At 33.8% G+C, this 21,610-nt stretch overlaps 1 protein-coding gene across 4 annotated transcripts in view; it reads left to right on the forward strand.

The window, feature by feature from the left end:
- The first annotated feature begins 754 nt into the window (after positions 1-754).
- The window catches only part of snx9b (sorting nexin 9b), a 29,043-nt gene continuing 8,187 nt past the window's right edge, over positions 755-21,610 (forward strand). Inside the window, exons 1-12 of one of the 4 annotated variants that reach the window (XM_051138423.1) lie at positions 755-1,050; positions 4,273-4,359; positions 4,486-4,560; positions 7,704-7,727; positions 7,826-7,924; positions 10,608-10,673; positions 12,053-12,215; positions 15,316-15,454; positions 15,658-15,739; positions 20,595-20,720; positions 20,809-20,926; positions 21,012-21,142. In XM_051138423.1, coding sequence (XP_050994380.1) covers positions 1,039-1,050; positions 4,273-4,359; positions 4,486-4,560; positions 7,704-7,727; positions 7,826-7,924; positions 10,608-10,673; positions 12,053-12,215; positions 15,316-15,454; positions 15,658-15,739; positions 20,595-20,720; positions 20,809-20,926; positions 21,012-21,142 — 1,122 coding nt within the window. In that variant the 5' untranslated portion in view covers positions 755-1,038. The remainder of the gene's footprint in view (positions 1,051-4,272; positions 4,360-4,485; positions 4,561-7,703; positions 7,728-7,825; positions 7,925-10,607; positions 10,674-12,052; positions 12,216-15,315; positions 15,455-15,657; positions 15,740-20,594; positions 20,721-20,808; positions 20,927-21,011; positions 21,143-21,610) is intronic. The other 3 variants (XM_051138426.1, XM_051138424.1, XM_051138427.1) reach the window with 3 other exon arrangements.

Raw genomic sequence — 21,610 nt, forward strand, 5'->3', positions numbered from 1 at the left:
CATAGTATTCTCCTGGGTCATTAAGCCACGCACATTTAAAAAGATTTTTATTTTTATTTTTAAAAACCTGTATAAATAACAAACAAATAATAATAAATTCAAGCAGCACACATTTAAAGATTTAAAGAAAAATACATGTAAAATAAAATAAAAACAAACATATATATTTTTCTTACTTCTTTTTCATATTTTACCCCATATTATTCTCCTGGGTCACTAAGGCACGCACATTTAAAAATATATATATATTTAATACTTTACATTTCCACTAGAGGCCGCTCTAAACTCACACATCTGTCGTTGTAGCCCGCCCTCTCAAGTTGAACTTGACAAAAGTTAAAAAAAAAAAAAAAGCTGACACAGTTATAACTGAAAACCTCTGTGGGCACAACCGTTTAAACATCTACTTAAAACAAGACTAAGACTTTTTTGTATTTATTCCTACTTTATTTTACATTAGGACACTGCGTGTGTTAACTTTTTCTTATTAGAAGTCTACAGTGTGATCCTAAAAGTCCTTCTCTGCAGTCTAACATACAAAATATATGTGTAAATAGAGTATAATACTCAGTACTATATACTATACGATAATAATATTAAATATTCGTCATGTGTTTATGTATTATATACGCTACATAAAAATCATGTGTTTTATTATTTCTTAATAATGTATATTTTTGTAGTCCAACTCACGCATACAGCAGCTGTGTGAGTTTTTTTTTTTTTTTTTTTTTTCCTGAGGCCACTCGATCAGTGAGTTTGTTTCCGGTTGTGTCTCTTATGTGTAACACACTCAACTGCAGTGAAGTTGAACAGCTCATGACTGCTGGAAACGACGAGTTTGGATTTACACACATTTGTGACCCACAGCATTTGAGTCTGTTGGGTTCTAACAAGAGGATAAAGTGTATTTGATGATGTAAATAAACTAGTTTGAAAAGAATCGTTTTTGGCAGAAGGAAAATGTCTGGATGAAGAAGAGAGAGTTTATCGCCATTAAACTGCAGGTTTCTGTAATGACTGGTTAATGTGTGTATAATGGAGACGAAGGTAAGAACTTGTTTGACTTCCTTTTGCTTAAAGTTTGTGACTGACCTGTTTGTAATTTCTTTGCACTGAGATCACACTGGGCAAAGCATTTCCAAACACACGCCGATATACTTGCTCTTAAGTGTTTATAACCGTCCCAGACATCATAACTGACCTGTTAAACACTGCGAAATAGGTCTAAAATGGCTCTTTTTGTTATTTTAACGATGTTTAAGAGCTTTTTGGTGAACGTAGGAAAATATGGATCATTAAGAGTCTTGTGACATTTTACTGGGACTATGACGTCACCTGCAATGCATACTGGGATATGTAGTTGAACTGTAAATCATTCACCAAGTCTTAGTTAATCATAGAACCAACACACTAACTAATTACCCACATAAGTGAGAGTCTAGGTCTCTGAATGTAAATTATCCTTGGGATAATATGTGACCCTGGACCACAAAACCAGTCGTAAGTGTCAGTTTTTCAAAATTGAGCTTTATACATCATCTGAATAAGCTGAATAAATAAGCTTTCCATCGATGTATGGTTTGTTAGGATAGGACAATATTTGGCTGAGATAGAACTATTTTAGTATATGGAATTTGAGGGTGCAAAAAAATCAAAATATTGAGAAAATGGTCTTTAAAGTTTTCCAAATTAAGTTCTTTGCAATGCGTATTACTAATCAAAAATTAAGTTTTGATATATTTACAGTAGGAAATTTACAAAATATCTTCATGGAACATGATCTTTACTTAATTTCCTAATGATTTTTGGCATAAAAGAAAAATCTATCATTTTGACCCATACAATGTATTTTTGGCTATTGCTACAAATACCCCAGCGACTTAAGACTGGTTTTGTGGTCCAGGGTCACATATTAAGTCTTATGGGACCCTTTAATGAGAGTCTGCCATATGTGTGACCCTGGACCACGAAACCAGTCATAAGGGTACATTTTTTGAAATTGAGATTTGTACGTCATCCGAAACCTGAATAAATAAGCTTTCCATGGATGTAGGACTATGGTTTGTTAAGATAGGACAATATTTGGCCGACTATTTGAAAATCGGGAATCTGAGGGTGCAAAAAAATCTAAATATTGATAAAATCATCTTTAAAGTTGTCCAAATTAAGTTCTTAGCAATGCATGTTACTAATCAAAGTTTTGATATATTCACGGTAGGAAATTTACAAAATATATTCATGGAACATGATATTTACTTAATATCCTAATGATTTTTGGCATAAAAGAAAAGTTAATAATTTTGACCCTTAAAATGTTGGCTATTGCTACAATATGCCCATGCTACCCAGGGTCACATATAGCCACGTACGTGCATATACATGCATATATACACTACTCAGATATTGCTTAATCAGATCAGATTCCTGGAGAGTTCTTGTACTTTTGATGCCCCAAAAGAGAAGTGTATAAATACTGTGAAGTAAACAAACTAACTTTAACTCTCCTGTGCATAAAGACAACATTTTACATTCGTTTCTTTATAATAAACAGGACAGATCTGAAACAAAATGTAACATTTTGTATCTGTAAAAATACTATAAATGTTTTTTTTAATAGAAAAAAGGGACATTCTGTTTTAAAAAATAATAAAAATAATTATCTGTAAAATTTAAAATTACCTGTTTTTTTTTTGTTTTTTTTTTAGAACTGAACTGAATCTGAACTGACTAAAGCTGCGTTTTGTAAACTTACTGAGCTTACTTCAAAGTTCAGTGAAATTCATACTGTTATTGATTTGAAGTGAACCAACACTAAACTTGATCTGAGATTGACACTTTTGTCTGAACTAGAATCTGGACTATTTTTCCTGTGTATCACTGTAAAGCTGCTTTGACACAATCTGTCATGTAAAAAGCACTATACAAATAAAGGTGACTTGACTTGATTTAGATTTGCTTTCAGTTTTAATTTAGCTTTATTATTACTTTCATTTTTAATATGGTCTCCCTGCTTTAGTCCTTAATTTAGTTCTTCTCCCTCGACTGTCTATTTGAGGGTCTTTCTAATGATGGAGGGTTTTATAAGCTCGCTCCTGCTTGCAAGGCTGATTCATCAATTCTGCCGTTATGAATTTCTGTAATTTGATCCCTGTTCCTCATCTTATATCCTCCTTTCACCTTGCATATCATGATTTCTATTTCATCATCACTTCGTACATTTCTCTGGAAGACTTGTGTAAATGCTTACGCACATTTATGACATCAGTTTGTGATGTATCCATTGCTGTTTTTAAAGTGCTGTATTTCATTTAAATCAGACGTGAGTTCTCTCACACACAGACTCTCTATGTCTGAGCATCAAGGAGTCGTGGCTTGTGAGTTCCCACATAGAGAGAGCCTGTCTCACTGTTCATACAGACCTCACTGTTTGCTGTTTCGATAGCTTCAGGATGTGTGTGTTTCTGTGTTGGCTCTATGTGTGTTGGAATAACGGGAGCTTTGTGGGAAGTGTTTTTTTTTTCTCTCAATTTACTGTGGAATTGATTATGCTTTGTGACTATTTGTATGCTTTTTATCACAAAAATGTGCTCTGTTTAATTCTGTTTTGACTTAATGTTTTTCTTTTTATTTCTTCAATACTTTATGGATGAATCTCGTGACAATGTTTAGATTATAATTCACCCCAAAGAAAAGGATAGAAAATAAATAGGAAATAAAATTTTGCATTAAAAAATCAATTAATAAAGTGACCAAGAATCTTTCACCCTCAAATTCTTATTGCTGTTTTTTTTGTTTTTGTTTTTTGTTGTTGTTAAATGAAACTCAGCATTAATAAAATTCAGAAGATACTAGTATGATGTATGCTCACTTATACCTTAGAATTCTGCTTTAATGTAATTAATTAATTTATTTATTTATTTATATATTTATTTACAGTAATGAGAATGTTCGTTTGTTTTTTTGGGCCTTTCAGAATTGAGTTTTGGTTAAAATGCAAAAATTGCAGCAGTCAAATAAGCTTCATTTTTTTCAATGTTTTAATATGATTTTGTGCTAAAATGTAATATATATAATACATGTAAAAAGAATCACAGAAACTGTTAGTTAAATGTTAAACAGGTTATGCTGAGGTCATGTGCATTTAGTGGTGTCTAAAACTCCTGACAAACAAGTCTAGCTGGTGCTGTTCTATTAATAATTAATGAATACTTAACACATTTGCTGTCTGTATATGCATGTTTTACTGACACGTGGTCTGGCTCTACACAGGCACAGGTTTTATATGATTTCACGGCAGAGCCTGGAAATAATGAGCTGTCGGTTCGCGAGGGTGAGACAATCACAATAACAAATCAAGTGAGTTTATTTTACTTTCATAAAGTTTCATAACACCCGGCTCTCCGTGCCTGCTCCGGGTTGTTGCATGTGTATGGATGGATCAAAAGCTTCTCTGTAAATTTATCTATTTTCTTATGTTCCCAGAACATTGGTGGAGGATGGATCGAGGCAAAGAACTCTAGAGGAGAAGTCGGATTGGTACCAGAGGACTATATAGAGGTATGCAGTGCTTAACAAAAACGGCTTTTAAAAAGGCAGTACGTGACCTTGGACCACAAAATCAGTCATAAGTATAATTTTTGTGAAATTGAGATTCATACATCAACTGAAAGCTGAATAAATCAGATGTATGGTTTGTTAGGATAGGACAATATTTGGTCGAGATGCAACTGTTTGAAAGTCTGGAATCTGAGGGTGCAAAAAAATCAAAATATTGAGAATATCATCTTTAAAGTTGTTCAAATGAAGTTCTTAGCAATGCATATTACTAATCAAAAATTAAAAATTGGATATATCTACAGTAGTAAATATAAAATATCTTCATGTAACATGATCTTTACTTAATATCCTAATGATTTTTGGCATAAAAGAAAACATACAATGCATTGTTGACCATTGCTACAAATATACCCGTGCTACTTATGGTTTTGTGTTCCAGGGTCAAATATACTATATGTACTCTACTTTTGAAGAAATGTATACTTTTATTTAGCATTAAATGGATCAAAAGTGACAGAAAAGTATTTTATAATATAACTTCTGTTTCAAATAAAGTATGTATCACGCTTTCCACCAAAATATTAAAACAGTGTAACTGTTTTCAACATTTTTATTAATAAAAAAATCCCTCTTGAACAGAAAATCTGCATATTAGAATGATTTCTGAAGGATCATGTGACTGGAGTAATGGTGCTGAAAATTCAGTTTTGCATTACAGGAATAAATTACACTTTAAAATATTTCAACATAGAAAACGGTTCTCTAAAATTATAATAATATTTCACAATATTGCTTTTTTTCTGTATTTTTGATCAAATAAATACAGCTTTTGTGAGCATAAGAGACTTCTTTCAAAATATAAAATGACAATAGTGGCATTTTTTATTTATTTATAACAATATTAAAGGACATTTATTTTACACAACAGATATTTAAAATTCACTCAAATATTTTAAAACAGAAAATGTGCATCTGTTTATCAACTAATATTTCAAAACATTAGCCGCTTGAGAACCTGGGCGTTTTTCGCTATGTATGATAAAGTATGCCATGCAGTTTTATTGTGATTGTCTCTCTTGTGCTGTAATACACACCTGGCAGTGTTTGGAAACCAAAGGACATAGAAACTATCGCTGCTGGAATGTGACCTCTTTGATCAACAGGAAGTGTTTTCTTTTCCTGCGTCCAGCCAGATTTGAAGTGTGTTAGTTTAGTGTTCGTTTCAAGGCTTAGCTTGTAAGGCTAAATGAATGTGCTTTATTTACTTAAATATAGGATGTCCCTTGCTTTTTGAAAATACAAAATTGAGCCAAAAAACAATTTGAAATCTGAATGTCCAGTTGTTTATCAATAAGGGTGCAGCAGTATCTTTGTGTGAAAGTACATCACACTGTGTAGCTGAGCATAATCACATTATAAAGCCATCCTGAGGCTGTCATGAGCATGGAGACCTGGTAAACAGTTTACTCTCTGTATAAATAGGCTGTGGAGTGATTCCGCCTGCTGCTGGCTGCAGACATACATTTCAATTTCCCTCCTGACCTCAACTCACAGCTGCGCTATCGTACAAACACACGTGCTTCCTTCATTTCTCTGTTCTCAGAGCCAAACGAATGACCACATGTTCACACTTCTCCTAATCCAAATTCTGTTCACAAGCTGTTTCAGCTAAAGCAAAAATGGGTTGAAAAGCCATTTCTTATACTTTTATGAATGAAAATAGGTAAAATAAACAAAAAGGCAGTCCAAACTTTCATATAAAGTCATCTGGGGGCACAATTTTCCTAGGAAGTGTCAAACGAGAGCCTCAAAATGAGCAAAATACTGCACCATACTGAACTAAAATGTTTATCTCACATTTTGCTCATGATAGAGACTTTGAGTTGACAGAAAGTCAATCAAGGCTTAAGTTTGAAAGATCAAAATGCATCTAGTAGCATTTAGTGCAATCCATGGTCTTTTTATGGATATATTTAATCCTCAGCCTCAGCACCAAATGTGTCTCGAAATGTCACTTTTCTTCAACTAGCAGCTTTATTTCTAAAAAAAATATTGTATCCTGGGGAGACTTTCAACTGTTTGGACTTTAACAAGTTTGTCTGTGCATCTACCAATTTGTATGATACAAGTAGTCACAATGCATGAGATCTCAAATCCGAAACATTGCTTTCCGGATGATTTATGTATATTTATATGTGTGTGTGTATATATATATATATATATATATATATATATATATATATATGTACACTACCGTTTAAAAGTTTGAATTCATTAAGACTGGTAAGAATTCTCTTATGCTAATCAAGGCTGCATTTATTTGATCAAAAATACAGAAAAAAAAACAGTAATATTGCAAAATGTTATTACAATATAAAATGGTAGATTCTATTTTAATATACTTTAAAATATAATTTATTCCTGTGATGCAAAGCTGAATTTCATCAGCCATTACTCCAGTCTTAAGTGTCACATGATCCTTCTAAAATCATTCTAATATGCTGATTTATTATTAGAATTATCTATGTTGGCGACAATTGTGCTGCCAAATACTTTTTTTCAGGATTCATTGATAAATACAAAAGTTAAAAAGTAAAGCATTTATTTAATATACAAATCTTTTCAAGTCTTCGCTATCATTTTTATCAATTTAACATATCTTTGCTGAATAAAAGTGTTAATTTCTTTAAAAAAGAAAGCATAAAAATCTAATCTAATAAAAATGTATATCTTAAATAAATGCTGTTCTTTTTAACTTTTTATTCAACAAAGAATCCTGGCAAAAAAAAGAAAAAATCTGAATGTTAGAATGATTTCTGAATGATCATGTGACACTGAATACTGTAAAAGTAATCAGTAATGATGCTGAAATTCAGCTTTGATCACAGGAATACATATAGAAAATTGTTATTTTACATCGTAATAATATTTCACAATATTCCTTTTTTTTCTGTATTTTTTTTTATCAAATAAACAGCCTTGATTAGCATAAGAACCTTTTTTTAAAAAATATAAAAAATCTTACTAGTGGTTGTATATATATATTTTTTTATAGTAAAGATGATAGTTTAAGAAGTGAAACATTGTATTATATTATACTAAAAACTATTATTATATACTATAAATTCTAAAATGTTTTACAGAACTTCTACAGAACAGAACAGGAAGTATGAACAAAACTGAGTTAGTGTACCAACACACTTATTTAATTCTTTCTAATTTGACAAGGACTGACCCTTGTAAATTCGTCTCTTCATGTTCTTAGGTTAACCAGGCTCAACCTTTTACCTCTAGAGGAAATGCAGCCCCCCTCGATCTCTCGTTCTTTGACAGTCAAATGCCGGCCCCGGCCAGCACCGCACAGGTAAGCCGTTGAAAGCATGATGGGTAAATTTCACATGTGAATGTTTTAATCTGTTAAGTATTGCTGCACATAAACCGGTTGGTTTTATTTATCATCTCCAAAATGCACTTTTCAGTTCATTCTCTGTGTAACGCTCCTTCTCTGTGCTTTTCTCCCACTGTTTAACTTCCTGAGAGGAAGTAAGCAGGAAGGGAGATTCCAGTTGTGAAGAATAAAACATCTTACTCAGATTGTAAAAATGTGTGTGCAAGCAAACTCAGAGACTGAGAATAAAACATCCTGTGTCGCTTATTCCGAGGATCAGTGAGGGGCCAAATGTGAAGGATGATTATTTTTAATTAACATACAGGATGAAGTGTTTGGATTCTCCCATATGTTAGTGAAGTACTGTGGGTTTGGCCTTCAGTGCTGAGACTGAAGTTTTTATCGAGTGGGCTGCTTTGTTTTTTGGAGGAGCCATGATTTGATCAGCAGTATTTTGAAGAGTGGGAAGACTTTAGTTGTGGAGCATTTGTTTCCAGTGGCACTTAGTTTTGTGTAGATATAAAGAACATGAATCCACTTTCATCTGACTTCCATTAAGTGACACATTTCGGAATGTTCAGCAGGAAATAATATCAGGATTTTATTCGGGTGAAACATTTTAGAATGTTAGAATGCCCAGGATACATTAAGTTGTTATATGTTGATTAAAGGTTATGAACCTTTTTTTTCTACAGTAAAATCATTTACTGATGAATCATGCTTAATACATTTATTAGTGATGTTTATTAAGACCATAAATAGACTCAGTGCTGACTGAGTTCATGACCAGCAGTTGTTTATGGCGTTATCTCAGAACCTGAAGCTGATTGGCTAGTCAAGGCATAGACTTTAACCTAGTTGCTGTAGTTTGCATGTGCTTGATGGATCACTGATAACAGATGTGAAACCAGTAGCAATGCTAAATATTTTAAAATGTGTGGTGTAGTTAACCACAGACTTTCCTGCGGGCTGTACGCACAAATATTAGTCAGCTCTCACATTTTTGACTGATGGGTCATCAAGTAATGATACCCAGTGTCTTGATGTCATTCAGATCTTTGACAAAACAGCAGAAAGTCCTACCATTAAAGCTCGTTCTGGCCAAGAACCGCCCATTTAGACAGAAGGAGAGAAAGAGGGTGGGTGTGGGTGATATGTAAACCGGTCAACTATAAATAGTTTTGTTTCTGTGCGCTCAAAAAAATATGTAGGCCTAAATTATATATTTGAATTGCATGTAAAATTTCTGTTCATTTGGATTATGCTGTTTTAACATAAACTAATACATTTAATATAAAGCATATTTAATCATATATTAAATTAAACAGTCTGCGCCTAAAAAAAAAAAAAAAAAAAAAAAAGATTTAGGTTTATCAACTCATTTTTTTATTTTATTAAAATAATTGTTTTCAAAATGCATTTATTCAAATTGCTTAAATTACAATTACATTTATTTAGTTAAAAGTATAAACATGGTTAAAATATGGTTAGCATTATATAAGCATTATTCAGATGGTTAAAATTTTACCTAATTAGATTTATTGATAATAAATGTATAAGTTTTTGTATTTTGTATTTAAAACACATTTTTTAGTTTATTAGTACAGAAACATCGACCTGTTTCATTCGTTAATTTCTTTATTAATAGGTAAAGTTGTATAATCCAAATGGATGGACATTTTACATGCAGTTCAAATACAAAAATATTATGTTATAACGTTATTTATGTTAATCATACATAAATAAAACTGTCTTCACCTAAAAAACTGAACGACTTAGTTAATCATCAACTATATCCTTTTTTATATTAAAATAATCATATTTTCAGAATGCATTTACTCAAACTGTATATCAGCATATATTATGAAAACAATTATACTTTAGTTAAAAGCATGAACATGGTATAGATGTGTCTATATGTATATGTGTGTGTGTTAAAAAAATGTAATTAATTATATTATATGTTATATAAATTATTTACCCCCCCCACAAAAAAAACAAACAATATATATATATATATATATATATATATTTTTTTTATATATATATATATATATATATATATATATATATATATACATTACATTTATTAGTACAGACACATTTCCTGCTTTTTCCATACACATTCATAGTAATTTTTTATTATTATTAATTAGTGTAGATTACATATGAAATTTAGGCCTAAATATTTTTACCATGTACGGTTATCTGAAATGGACCATAATACAATAATTAGCTGTTGTGAAAGACAATTGAAATAATAGAGCAGCTGTGTACTGTATGTTAAAGGCTGTACAGACAACACAATTAAAAAACACTGATGTTTTTGAGTGCTTGTGTCATGAACTTAAGACCGCTAAGTAGTTGCATGAGCTGTGGTTTCTTTTGAAGACAGAAGCATTTCTTTGAAATGCATCGTAAATGAAGTGAACACTGATGGTGGAGTTGCACGACTGTGTATTAGCACTGCTTCAGAACTATTTGTTTTCTGTTTGATGAATATTATTTTGTGCTAGTTCATAAACCCTTACAGGTCTCAGCTGGGCCTCTGCTATTGAGGAAATCAGTGGTTTGATGAAGAAGGTCTTATCTTTAGGGTCATGTCAGGGTAACCCTTCCCTTTCAGCGCTTTATGATAATGTCACGTCTTTCCCCTAAGGTGGATGTAGCTCAGCCGGAAACCCCAGTCACCCCAGTTTCCCCAGGAATTTCCTCCCCTGATGAGGTACCCTAAATGCATTTGGCATGACGGACGCCACGCATGCTCGAATCTGGAGCTCTCACTAACATGACCAAAACCTAAACACCCTGTTCTCAGGGCCTGAATGCTTTCAGATCGAATCAGACTCCACTGATCACACCAGACAAATCACACATCGATCAAACTGATCAGCACTGTTTCAGCTAAACAGCCACATCACAGTCTATCTGCCATTTTTTAAAACATATGCAACAATTCAATCATTTGTTAGACAGCTGCTTCTGATTTATGATGCAGAATTTGCTTTTTATGTTACAGAAAATTTTACAGAGATTTTAAATGATACAGACAGTTTTTTTTTATACCTGAAATGGCTGTGAGAAAGACTTTTTACCATTTTTTCTAAAGGAAAACTTGCACTTTGTTGAGTTATGATTTTAAATATAAGTCAAAGAAGTGTCAACTGAATAGCTGTCAGTGAGAAATTTCCAAAACGTCGCCTTCCCAATTTCAAACATGCATGAATGCACATAAACACTTTTTAAAACCAGTCCTTCGTCGCATGGTTCTACATTCTCAGTGCATGACATGCGGTTTTTGCATGAGCAAATAAGAAAGTAGGGAACCAAACAGATAGTGTTTGACTTTATCTGATGCATGTCTGTCGTCGACTGCAGTAAAATAACAGAATGATATTTGCAGCCATCATTTGACATGCATTCGCCGTGCTCGGAGCAAAATGTCAAAGTTTCTTAGATGTTATTGATTATGACGAGATGGTGGTTTGGATAATGTGTTCGTTGTGGGCGGCCAGATGATGATTTGGAAACACAGAGCTTATAGTTTGTGTCTCTGTGGCTCTGGGCTTTTGTGTCATCAAGGCCAGAGGTCCATTGAGAGTCAATTGTTCAGTGTTGACAAGCTGAAGCATCCATCAGGAAGGTAAACATCTCTTTCCATTCAACACATCCATCTGTATACGTATATTCCCATTTCATGGGCTTTCTTTAGAAGTCCTTGAATCGGTCGACATCTGAAAATAGGTGCTCAAATGGAGTCTTTCAGAATAGTATAAAAACCAAAGGTTATTAGAGTGCTTGTCGTCGGATGTGAGTGGGCTTTTTGTGTTTTTTAAAAAGTTTCACAAATAAAAAGACCTTTTTGCTGGTAGCCAGGGAACATTCAAAATAACATCTGTGTGCTTGTGTTATGGAAGATTGTGAGCATTTGTAATCATAATGCGTACAGTCTACACAACAAAAGAACAGTCAACTCATCTCAACCAGCTAAACTTTAATAAATGATCAGAAAGTATGTTCAGGACAGACCTATGCTATGCCGTGAGACCACTAGTGAAAATGCTTATTTTTAATGCTTTTTGTTTCTTTTTTTTCTTCTTTCAGACAAGTAATGGTAATGACCCATGGGCAGTATTTGACAATAATCCATCTGGGGGATTTTCTAATAACTGGGCAGCTCAGCCAGAAGGCACAGAGACGGGGAAAACTAGCAGCAATGCATGGCATTCTGGAGGACACGGGCATCCGCAGGCCTACCAGGGTCCAGGTAACCCATTCAGTCTAAACTCTTGGTTTTTTTTTTAAACTTCTTGAATTCAGTGCCATTGTCCACAACAATATTTAAAGCCCACATAGCCGTAGTTTAGTTTTCAGATTGGTTTTACTCTTTGGAAACTCCTAGTTTTTGTAAATTACGGAATTAAAATTAAACTAATTAAATTTTGGATGTATTAGAATCTGAACATTCTTTGGGGATCCCACTTTTAAAGCATATTAATTTCCATAACTCTTCCAGTTCATGATTTAGTGGGTGAGAATTAAGTATAACGAGTTTTAAAATATTCACAATTACTTACAATTTCTAAAAAAAAAAAAAAAAAAAAAAAAAACATTTTAGAGCTCGAAATGTTTTGAGAATAACATTGAAATGTTTCGAGAATAACGTCAAAATGCTTCGAGAATAATGTCTAAATGTTATGAGAATAAAGTATTTTAAGTAGAAATATTATGAAAATAAACAACGAAATGTTTTGAGAATAAAGTCAAAATGTTTTAAGAATAAAGTCGAAATGTTTTGAGAATAACGTCAAAATGCTTCGAGAATAACGCCAAAATATTTTGAGAATAAAGTCGAAATGTTTTAAGAATAAAGTCGAAATGTTTCGAGAATAACGTCAAAATGCTTTGAGAATAACGCCGAAATATTTTGAGAATAAAGTTGAAATGTTTTGAGAATAACGTCGAAATGTTTTGAGAATAACGTCGAAATGTTTTGAGAATAACGTCAAAATACAAGAATAATGTCAAAATGCTTTGAGAATAACATCAAAATGCTTCGAGAATAATGTCTAAATGTTATGAGAATAAAGTATTTTAAGTAGAAATATTACGAAAATAAACAACGAAATGTTTTGAGAATAAAGTCGAAATGTTTAGAGAATAAAGTAAAAAAATTACGATAATAACATAGAAATATTACAAGAATAAAGTCAAAAAGTTTTGAGAATAAAGTCGAAATATTTTGAGAATAAAGCCGAAATATTACAACAATAAAGTCTAAATGTTTTTAGAATAAAATCTAAATATTAAAAGAATAAAGTTGAAATTGTGGGAAAAAAGTCGAAATATTACAAGTATAGTCAAAATATTAAAAGAATAAAAAGGTCAGAATTGTGAGATGTAAACTCGAAATTGCTAGAAAAAAAATGAGAAAAATGTGAAATAAAAAGTTGCAATTACCTTTTTTATATTTTATTAATGGTGGAAACGGGCTTCCATACATTTTGACCTGATTTTTCATTTCTTTTTTTCCGAAAATGCTGGTTACTGTTTTTGCACTGGAGACTAAAACTTACAGATTTTCCTCACAAAGGATAAAACAAATCCCCCCCAAAATAATTTGTACGTTTTTTGGCTTAATGATTCATTATCAAACCAGTCTGAATCAATGGGATTTTTAAAGCCCTTATTCCGTAGTTGCCAATGAATAGAGGAGCCTTGAAAATGCATTGGTCAAAAAGTGTGGGAACCCTTTTTTTTTTTTATACATTGTAAGCAATAATTTGCAATGTTTTCATTCTATTAAATGCCTTACAATGCAGTTTGTCTTGATGATTGTCTTAAATGGAAAACTGAACTCCACAGCCACAAGGCAAAAACACTGGAATAAACATAATGTTTATTCCTCACCGGGAGCTATTACATTCCTCTTTAAGGGTTTCTGTCCAGCATGTTTAGAAAACAGGGAGGCTCTGGAGTTTGTGAGTAGCCAAAGTGCTGCATAATGTTACATGGATGTTCTTGGCAGATTTTTTATGACCAAAACAAACTAGAAGAGTGTAAGAATGCATTCGTAATAGAAAACAAGTATACTGCACAGTATATTTCCTGGTACTTGTTAGGTTTATTAGTGCATACTGTGCAACTTAAACATTTTATTTTTTAACTCTCAGTCAAGTCTTATAAAAGGCACACAAGATGAAGCTGATATTACTTTAGGTTCAACTGCGACACGGAAATGGATAGTCAGGCTTTTAGCGTAGTTGTATATGAAAGTATTAAAAAATATGAAAGTTGTTTTATGAGTAGTTGTGGAATATGTGGGCATGGCTCAGTGATCTCATCTATGACTTTGAGTCATGTGTCTGGCTAAAGTTTGCCAGCAATGAAGTCATCTCTGGAAGATCATCAGTTTTGGTCTGTTTTGGAGTAATAAGGGGCTGAAATTCACCATTTCCATCTGCTGTAAAACAACAGCTTCTACAAGTCTGTGTCCTATAAAGACAAGCAAAGCATGTGGATTTGTTTCAGAGATGTTTTCCCCTGAAAACTGATTTATTCCTTTAAGCAAGACGACTCTTTTACCGAATAACTCATGAACTCATAAAATTCCAGGAATTAAATATAGTTTAATTTTTTCATGGAGCGCTTTCGCAATCAATTTATTAGTTCAAAATGGAAGTGCATAAAGCGCACAAGAATGTGCAGAGGGGATATTTGTTGTCAGAAAGAAACTGGAAAGATTTATTTTACCATAACAAATAATCTTTTCCTTTTCTCTAAAGACATTTACCCCTACCCATGTCTTATTGATCTCTCAGGTAAACCATGAAATTCATGTAAGGACTTAAATGTGGTTTTAATAACAAGCTGCATGTGTTCAACAGTTGCCAGAAACTCACAGGAATGTGTGTGAGAGTGTTTTGTAGGGCTTTAGTTGCTGTGAATTTTGTTGTTTACTTAACACAGACGTGATTTATGAGTATTTCCTCAAGTACAGGCATGTTTATGTCGCAGGGGATTTATTAAAACCAACATGTTTAAAGTTTTTCTTTTTCTTTTTGCTAAATTGTCATGTTAAAAATGACTTGGAAACTGTTTAGCATTGCTTTTTTAATACTTTTCAAGTACCTTTTATGTACAGAACTTTGAATATTTATTATACAGTTATATATTACATACAGTCTATGTTCGAATTATGTGACCAGATTTTGCATAAATTACAACTGTTATGCCCTATTAAAGCTTTATCAGAGGTTAGTTACATGCCTGATTTGTCCTGAGTGTGTTTGGATAACTAACACCTGGTTCTCACAGTGCTTTTTAGTTTGAAGTATGTCTGAAGTGTTTGTAATTACTGTTTATAGGTGCAGAAGACGACGAGTGGGACGAGGAGTGGGATGACGTGAAGTCATCGGGTGGCTATGCTGAGTCTGAGGCTGGAGAGGGCGGGGCTATAAACAGAGGCGGAGCTCATGGTTCATCCATGAAAATTGCCCTCAACAAGTAAGTCAGATCACACCACACAGAGTGGACATACACCCAAGCAAGAGTCACGTAGCAATACACATAATAGAGACGTAATCAAGTTCATGTCCTCTTTAATGTTTTCTGTCTAGATTCCAAAAATGTTTATTAATGTTATCATTTTATTTAGTTTTTATCATTTTATTTTTATGTCTGTTGTAAGCAGCATATTCTCTTTGCAGATTCCCTGGTTTCTCCAAATCAGGTCCTGAGCTGTACCTGCTGTCCAAACAGGCCGCTAAAGGAACCAAGTTGCCTATTTACGTAAGCCAGTTTTAAAGTCTTAATTTGCCTAGGGTAGGGTAGGCGACAGGGTTCCTATGGGGTTTTTGAAAAGTATGGAATTTGATTTAAGTTTTTTCCAGGTCCGGAAAAGTATGGAAAAAAGCAGAGTATGCAGGGTTCCCACGGGTCCTTAAAAAGTCTTAAATTTAGATGTATCAAATTTAAGGTCATAAAAAGTCTAAAATTGTACAAGAAAGTCTTAATTATGATTAAGAGGTCTTCAATTTTAGGCACGGGAAGACCAGAATTGCGATACAGCTTAGTGTGACGATTAAACTTCAAAAGGCTGTGATTTCGTTAAATAAACATTCAAAGTCCGGTGTTGAGCTGCTTTGTGTACTGCCATTACCGGGGAAACACATGTCTGCTGTTCTGAATGCGCCATCTGCTGGCAGAGATTAGCCGATAAGCCTGTTGTTTTAAGTAGGGTATTCTTACAATACAGGAGGCTGTTCACTTCAGGACTGCATTTCAAGGACCCTGTAGTTTTTGTTTTGTTTTGTTTTTTAAATTTATTTATTTGTCGTATGTATGCATTAACATCTCATACGATTTGTTGCACTTGCTATTCAATTCTGTGTATCATTTTTTTAAAGGGGTCATCGGATGCTAAGTTCACTTTTACATGCTGTGTGAACATTAATCTGTGTTGGCAGTGTATGTACAAATCTACCCTGTAATAGTAAAAATCCATGCAGTGGTTTCCCCTTTTTCAAATCGAACCATTCTCAGATGCCTGTCGTTGTTGCATCACACACACAGAGGCCGCTCCCACGATAGTTTATTGACATGAGCGTCTTACCTTTGATTAGCTGTAACAGTCCAACCTCCATGTTTTGATACTGGAGCAGGGATGTAAGTTAGACAAGAATTGAGCGATTGAGGTGTTGTGTTGCTGGATGTAATAATGAATGTAGTGGTCGTCATTTACTCCCGACATCTGAGCTGCTGAAGATGCGGTGGATTACGTTTGTTTGTGAAGGGAATGCGGCTCCCGATCTACATATATCCATCTATGTTTGCGCAAATCATTCGTGATCCAGCTTCACTTACAGCAGAAGTGAGTATATGGGGTTTTTCATGAATCTTTGCGATCGCCTTTCCTAATAATGTCCTAGTTAGCAAGTTTAGCGGCTAAATGCGGCTAAAGTAAACAGGCTCGTCAATCGACAGAGGGAAGAGAGGGGCGGGGCGAGCAGAGCTCATTTGCATTTAAAGCAGTCTTGACCAGAATGGGAAGCTGATTTTGGCAGGGGTAAAAAGGGTGTTGTTTTACACTACCATTGAGAATTTTAAAAAAAAAAAAGTTAAGTATATTATAGACTTTTTATTAAGACCCTAAAGAATCATATCAACTTGTGGAACATGGGCATCCGATGACCCCTTTAAGGAAATAATGTATGTAGTTGTTTAATTGTGTACACTTAATTATTGTTCTAAACAACTCCTAATCCTAAGCTTACCCCTTGGTAACCTTTTGAAATATTTAACCTTATTTATTTCAATATATTCTAGACTTCAGTTCATTAGCCACAGCACAGTGCTTCACGTCTGTTGTGTGAGCCACTTAACAAAGTGCAGTAAACAGTAAAACAATTGCGGTACAAATTAGTGTGTTTATTAGTACTTTAATAAATATAAAATTAGTTGCCATGGATCTAGTCTTTGCGTCTGTTTGATGTTTCTCTGCTGGAATGGATTTGCTAGATGGCACTGGTTTAAAAAAATGGGGTCCTAAAAATGTGATCCTAGAACTGCAGCCTCTGCAGCAACATAGTATTGGCATTGTTTTTGTTCAGACCAAAGTGAAAAGCAATCCATGTTTTTAGTCTGCAAACATGCAAAACTGTATATGTGAACTGATGGATCTTTAAGATAATTAGTCATAAAAAGCTAAACACTAACATGTATTTGTATGTTTTTAATGAATATAATAAAGTATTAATAACAATTGTTTAAATTAATATAAGTAATACTTTTGACTCATCTATTTTCTTAAATTGGTACTTTAAAGAAATGTGAAGTGTGTCATTCACTGTCAGAAAAATAGGAACAATTCTGTCGCTGGGGCGGTACCCTAAGATGCAAAGTGAAAAGGTACATATATGTACTTTTAAAGTACTAATATGTACTTTTAAGGTACCTATATGTACACTCTAAAAACAGCAGGATTAAAAACAACCTAGCGCTGGGTAAAATGTGGACATAACCAGCGATTGGGTTGTTTTGACCCAGCAGTTGGGTTAAATGATTGTCAAATACAACTGAATGAATTCAAGGTGCACTTTTTCATTATGCAAAATGCAGGTTATAAGTGCTTTGGGTTTCTTCTTACCTTATTTTGGTATCACTGTAATACATAGCCTCCGGGACCAAAAATAAATCTCTAAATCTAAATGTATCTCTATTAATTCATGTGCATCCGTGCTGTTATTTTATTCATAGTAAGATAGCAGTGATGCGCAAAGGAAATAGGTTATATAAAATTAGAAATAGTAATGCATAAGCATGCAAAAAATTATGAATGGCATGTGAATAGTTTCTCAATGACTGTACTGTATACCAAACATAAAGCTGAAAATAATGCTCTATTGAACCATTTATGTTAAATATGGTCTGAAGGAATGGTCTGTGTAGGAACCCTGAGGAGATTTCAGAAAGGCTAGCAGCAGCAAGCTAGCTTTGAAAGCAAGACTCCCACCTTCCCTGCGTAATCACTCTGCAAAACCACACCTTCCCCAAAACACACAAACGTGCACAGGCAAACCAGAGGTTAACCAGTGACACAATGTGAGATTGCGTTGGTGAAGGGTTGAATGCAACGCTGTCAGATTACCTCATGATGAGACAACATTACAGTACAAAGCGCATAATATTACAGCAATAATCCCTTTCATTCTTGCTGGAATACGCTGATGATGTATCATGTCTACGCAAACAGGTACACAAATACACATTTTGATTGGGCCAGTGTTGGGGATAACATTACAGATAACACGAGTTACGTAATCAGATTACTTTTTAAAGTAACTAGTAAAGTAGCGCATTACTTTAGTTTTTCAAACAAGTAACACAAGTTACTTTGTTTTCCTATTTATTCACTGACACCTATCCAGTCCCTGTGTTAAGAGAAAACTGGCACTTCCTTCAGCATGAGGCTTAATTTCATTTTTGGTGTTACAGGGCCCTTACAGTTGCCAAAAAAATAACCTCTGGGTTTTTTTAATTAAAAAACAAATAAACAAGCGCAGCCCAGGTGACAGAAGTAACGCAAAAGTAACATAATGCATTACTTTCCATTAAAAGTAACCAAGTAACGCAATTAGTTACTTTTTCATGGAGTAATGTAATATTGTAATACATTACTTTTAAAAGTAACTTTCCCCAACACTGGATTGGATGAACATTTTATGGTCCTTCCACAGATAATGTAAATACATATAAATATATTTAGACCACTTAAAGGAGTAGTTCACTTTTAGAACAAAAATGTACAGGTAATGTACTCACCCTGTTGTCATGACTTTCTTCAGTCGTAAAGAAATTAGATAAGACCCATATTCTTTTAACTTAGTGATTGCTGTTGGGATATGAAGAGACTTTAAACCAGCATACCCAAAATGTTTTTTTTTTTAAACAAATCACCCGACCCTGCCTTTAAGGTCTTTAAAAAAGTCTTAAACCAGGGCAGAAAGTCTAAAATTAGGACGGCATTAATAAGGATGGCATTAAATGTTGCATGCACTGCAAAACAATATTAACTTTCGCAGTCATTTACAGTGCAAAGATCTAAATAGCCTTAAATCAAAATACATTTGCTTAAAATGCAAAAGAAGATAGTGGACATCTAAACCAAATTAAGTGAGTTGATGCTTAAAACAGGAACAAACATATGTCAGTGAGGTATGACAGTGTGATTTCTGTTTTAAAAAATCAAAAATGAAATCAAAATTGAAGTTTCTTGGCCTTATTAAAAATACGATAGCCTTAAGGTTATTTGTAAGATAGTGTGCTCCAAAGCAATGACAAAATATGCATTTATAAGATATAAGCATTCAAAACTTAGTCTCTAACTTCCACCAATATGGATCAATGATTTTGATGACATCACCCTGCACTTTAGCTTCTCATCAAACTTTCTGTCCAATCAAATGCTTTCTGGAATCCAAAGTGTCCCGCCCCCTACGATTCAGACAGTATACATATGCTTTCAATTGTGGTGAAAGGAGTCTGGTTTTGCTCTGTCACGCAAACTGCCACGGTGTGTGCACAGTCTGCTCCAGTCTAGAGACACGATGGTACAGAGCGGATGCGCAAATTAGCACAGACCACAAAATGTATCGAATCCATTTGAATTGTACACAGAATGCTATATTTCATGATGATATGGATGAGATTAGGAGGAGAACTGGTTAGTCAAACAGCACTGACGAGTAACTACACATCGTCAGCATGATTATAATCACTGTTTTGCTTTAGTAAGAGTTTCATATTGAATATAAAGGGGTAATCTATGTGGCTGTTATAAATTGTCAAATGTGGCTTTACCAAGCTCAACAGCTCTGGTCCAAGCTGTGATATAAATGAAAGGCTATTCAAAAAAGCCTTCCTGTTAAAGTTGAAACTATGTTAACACATCGAATAACACTGCATGTTTCACTTCAGTGGACCTTTATGTTGATTTTTCATTGGCAGATATAAAACAAGACTCAATGTATCTGTTGCATTAAGACTTTGCCATATACTAGAATAATTCTCATGGCTCCATTATAGGTTTTAAATGCTATATCATTTTAATACAATGTGAATGTGTATGTATATACTGTATTTCAGGGGGGGAGAGGTTGGCCCAGTGTGGGCGTATCCAGACTATCAGCTGGACTGTGTTGTCGCCGACCCTAAAAAGGGCTCCAAAATGTACGGTCTCAAGAGTTACATTGAGTACCAAGTCACACCCACTGTAAGTACAGAAACCAACATGTTTGCATGAGCATTTCGATATTAATGAATGCAACTAATGTTGTTTCATGTCATCCAATGTTTTGCAGACCACAAACAAGCCTGTCAATCACAGATACAAGCACTTTGATTGGTTGTATGAAAGGCTTTTGGATAAATATGGGTCGGCGATTCCTATCCCCTGCTTGCCTGATAAACAAGTGACAGGTAAGCACTTTTTATTACATACTGTTTGATGTAAAAAAGATTAAAATTGGAAATAGTATGAGGTTGATTAAGACTCTGCTTTTAGGTCGATTTGAGGAGGAATTTATAAAAATGCGCATGGAGAGGCTTCAGGGTTGGATGACGCGAATGTGCCGGCATCCAGTTATCTCCAGCAGTGAAGTCTTCCAGCTGTTTCTCTCCTACAAAGATGAGAAGGTAAAGTGTTTTAGTACTAAATACAGTTGAGTCAAAAGTTTATGTACACCTTTCAGAATATGCAAAATGTTAATTATGTTACCAAAATAAAAAGGATCATAGATAATGCGTGTTATTTTTTTAGTTAGTACTGACCTGAATAAAATATTTCACATAAAAGTTGTTTACATATAGTCCACCAGAGCAAATAATATTTTAATTGATAAAAATTACCTTGTTCAAAAGTTTACATACACTTGATTCTTAATACTGTGTTGTTACCTGAATGATTCATAGTTGTTTTTGTTTTTTTTTTAGTAAAAACTGGGCTTGTTAAACTGCCTGCTGTTATTCAGAAAAATCCTTTAGGTCCCACAAATGTGTTGTTTTTTCAGCATTTTTGTGTATTTGAGCCCTTTCCAACAATGACCGTATTATTTTGATATCCATCTTTTCACACTGAGAACAACTGAGAGACTCATATGCAGC

The sequence above is a fragment of the Labeo rohita genome, chromosome 20 (assembly GCF_022985175.1).
Source record: "Labeo rohita strain BAU-BD-2019 chromosome 20, IGBB_LRoh.1.0, whole genome shotgun sequence".
NCBI classification, from domain to species: domain Eukaryota; kingdom Metazoa; phylum Chordata; class Actinopteri; order Cypriniformes; family Cyprinidae; genus Labeo; species Labeo rohita.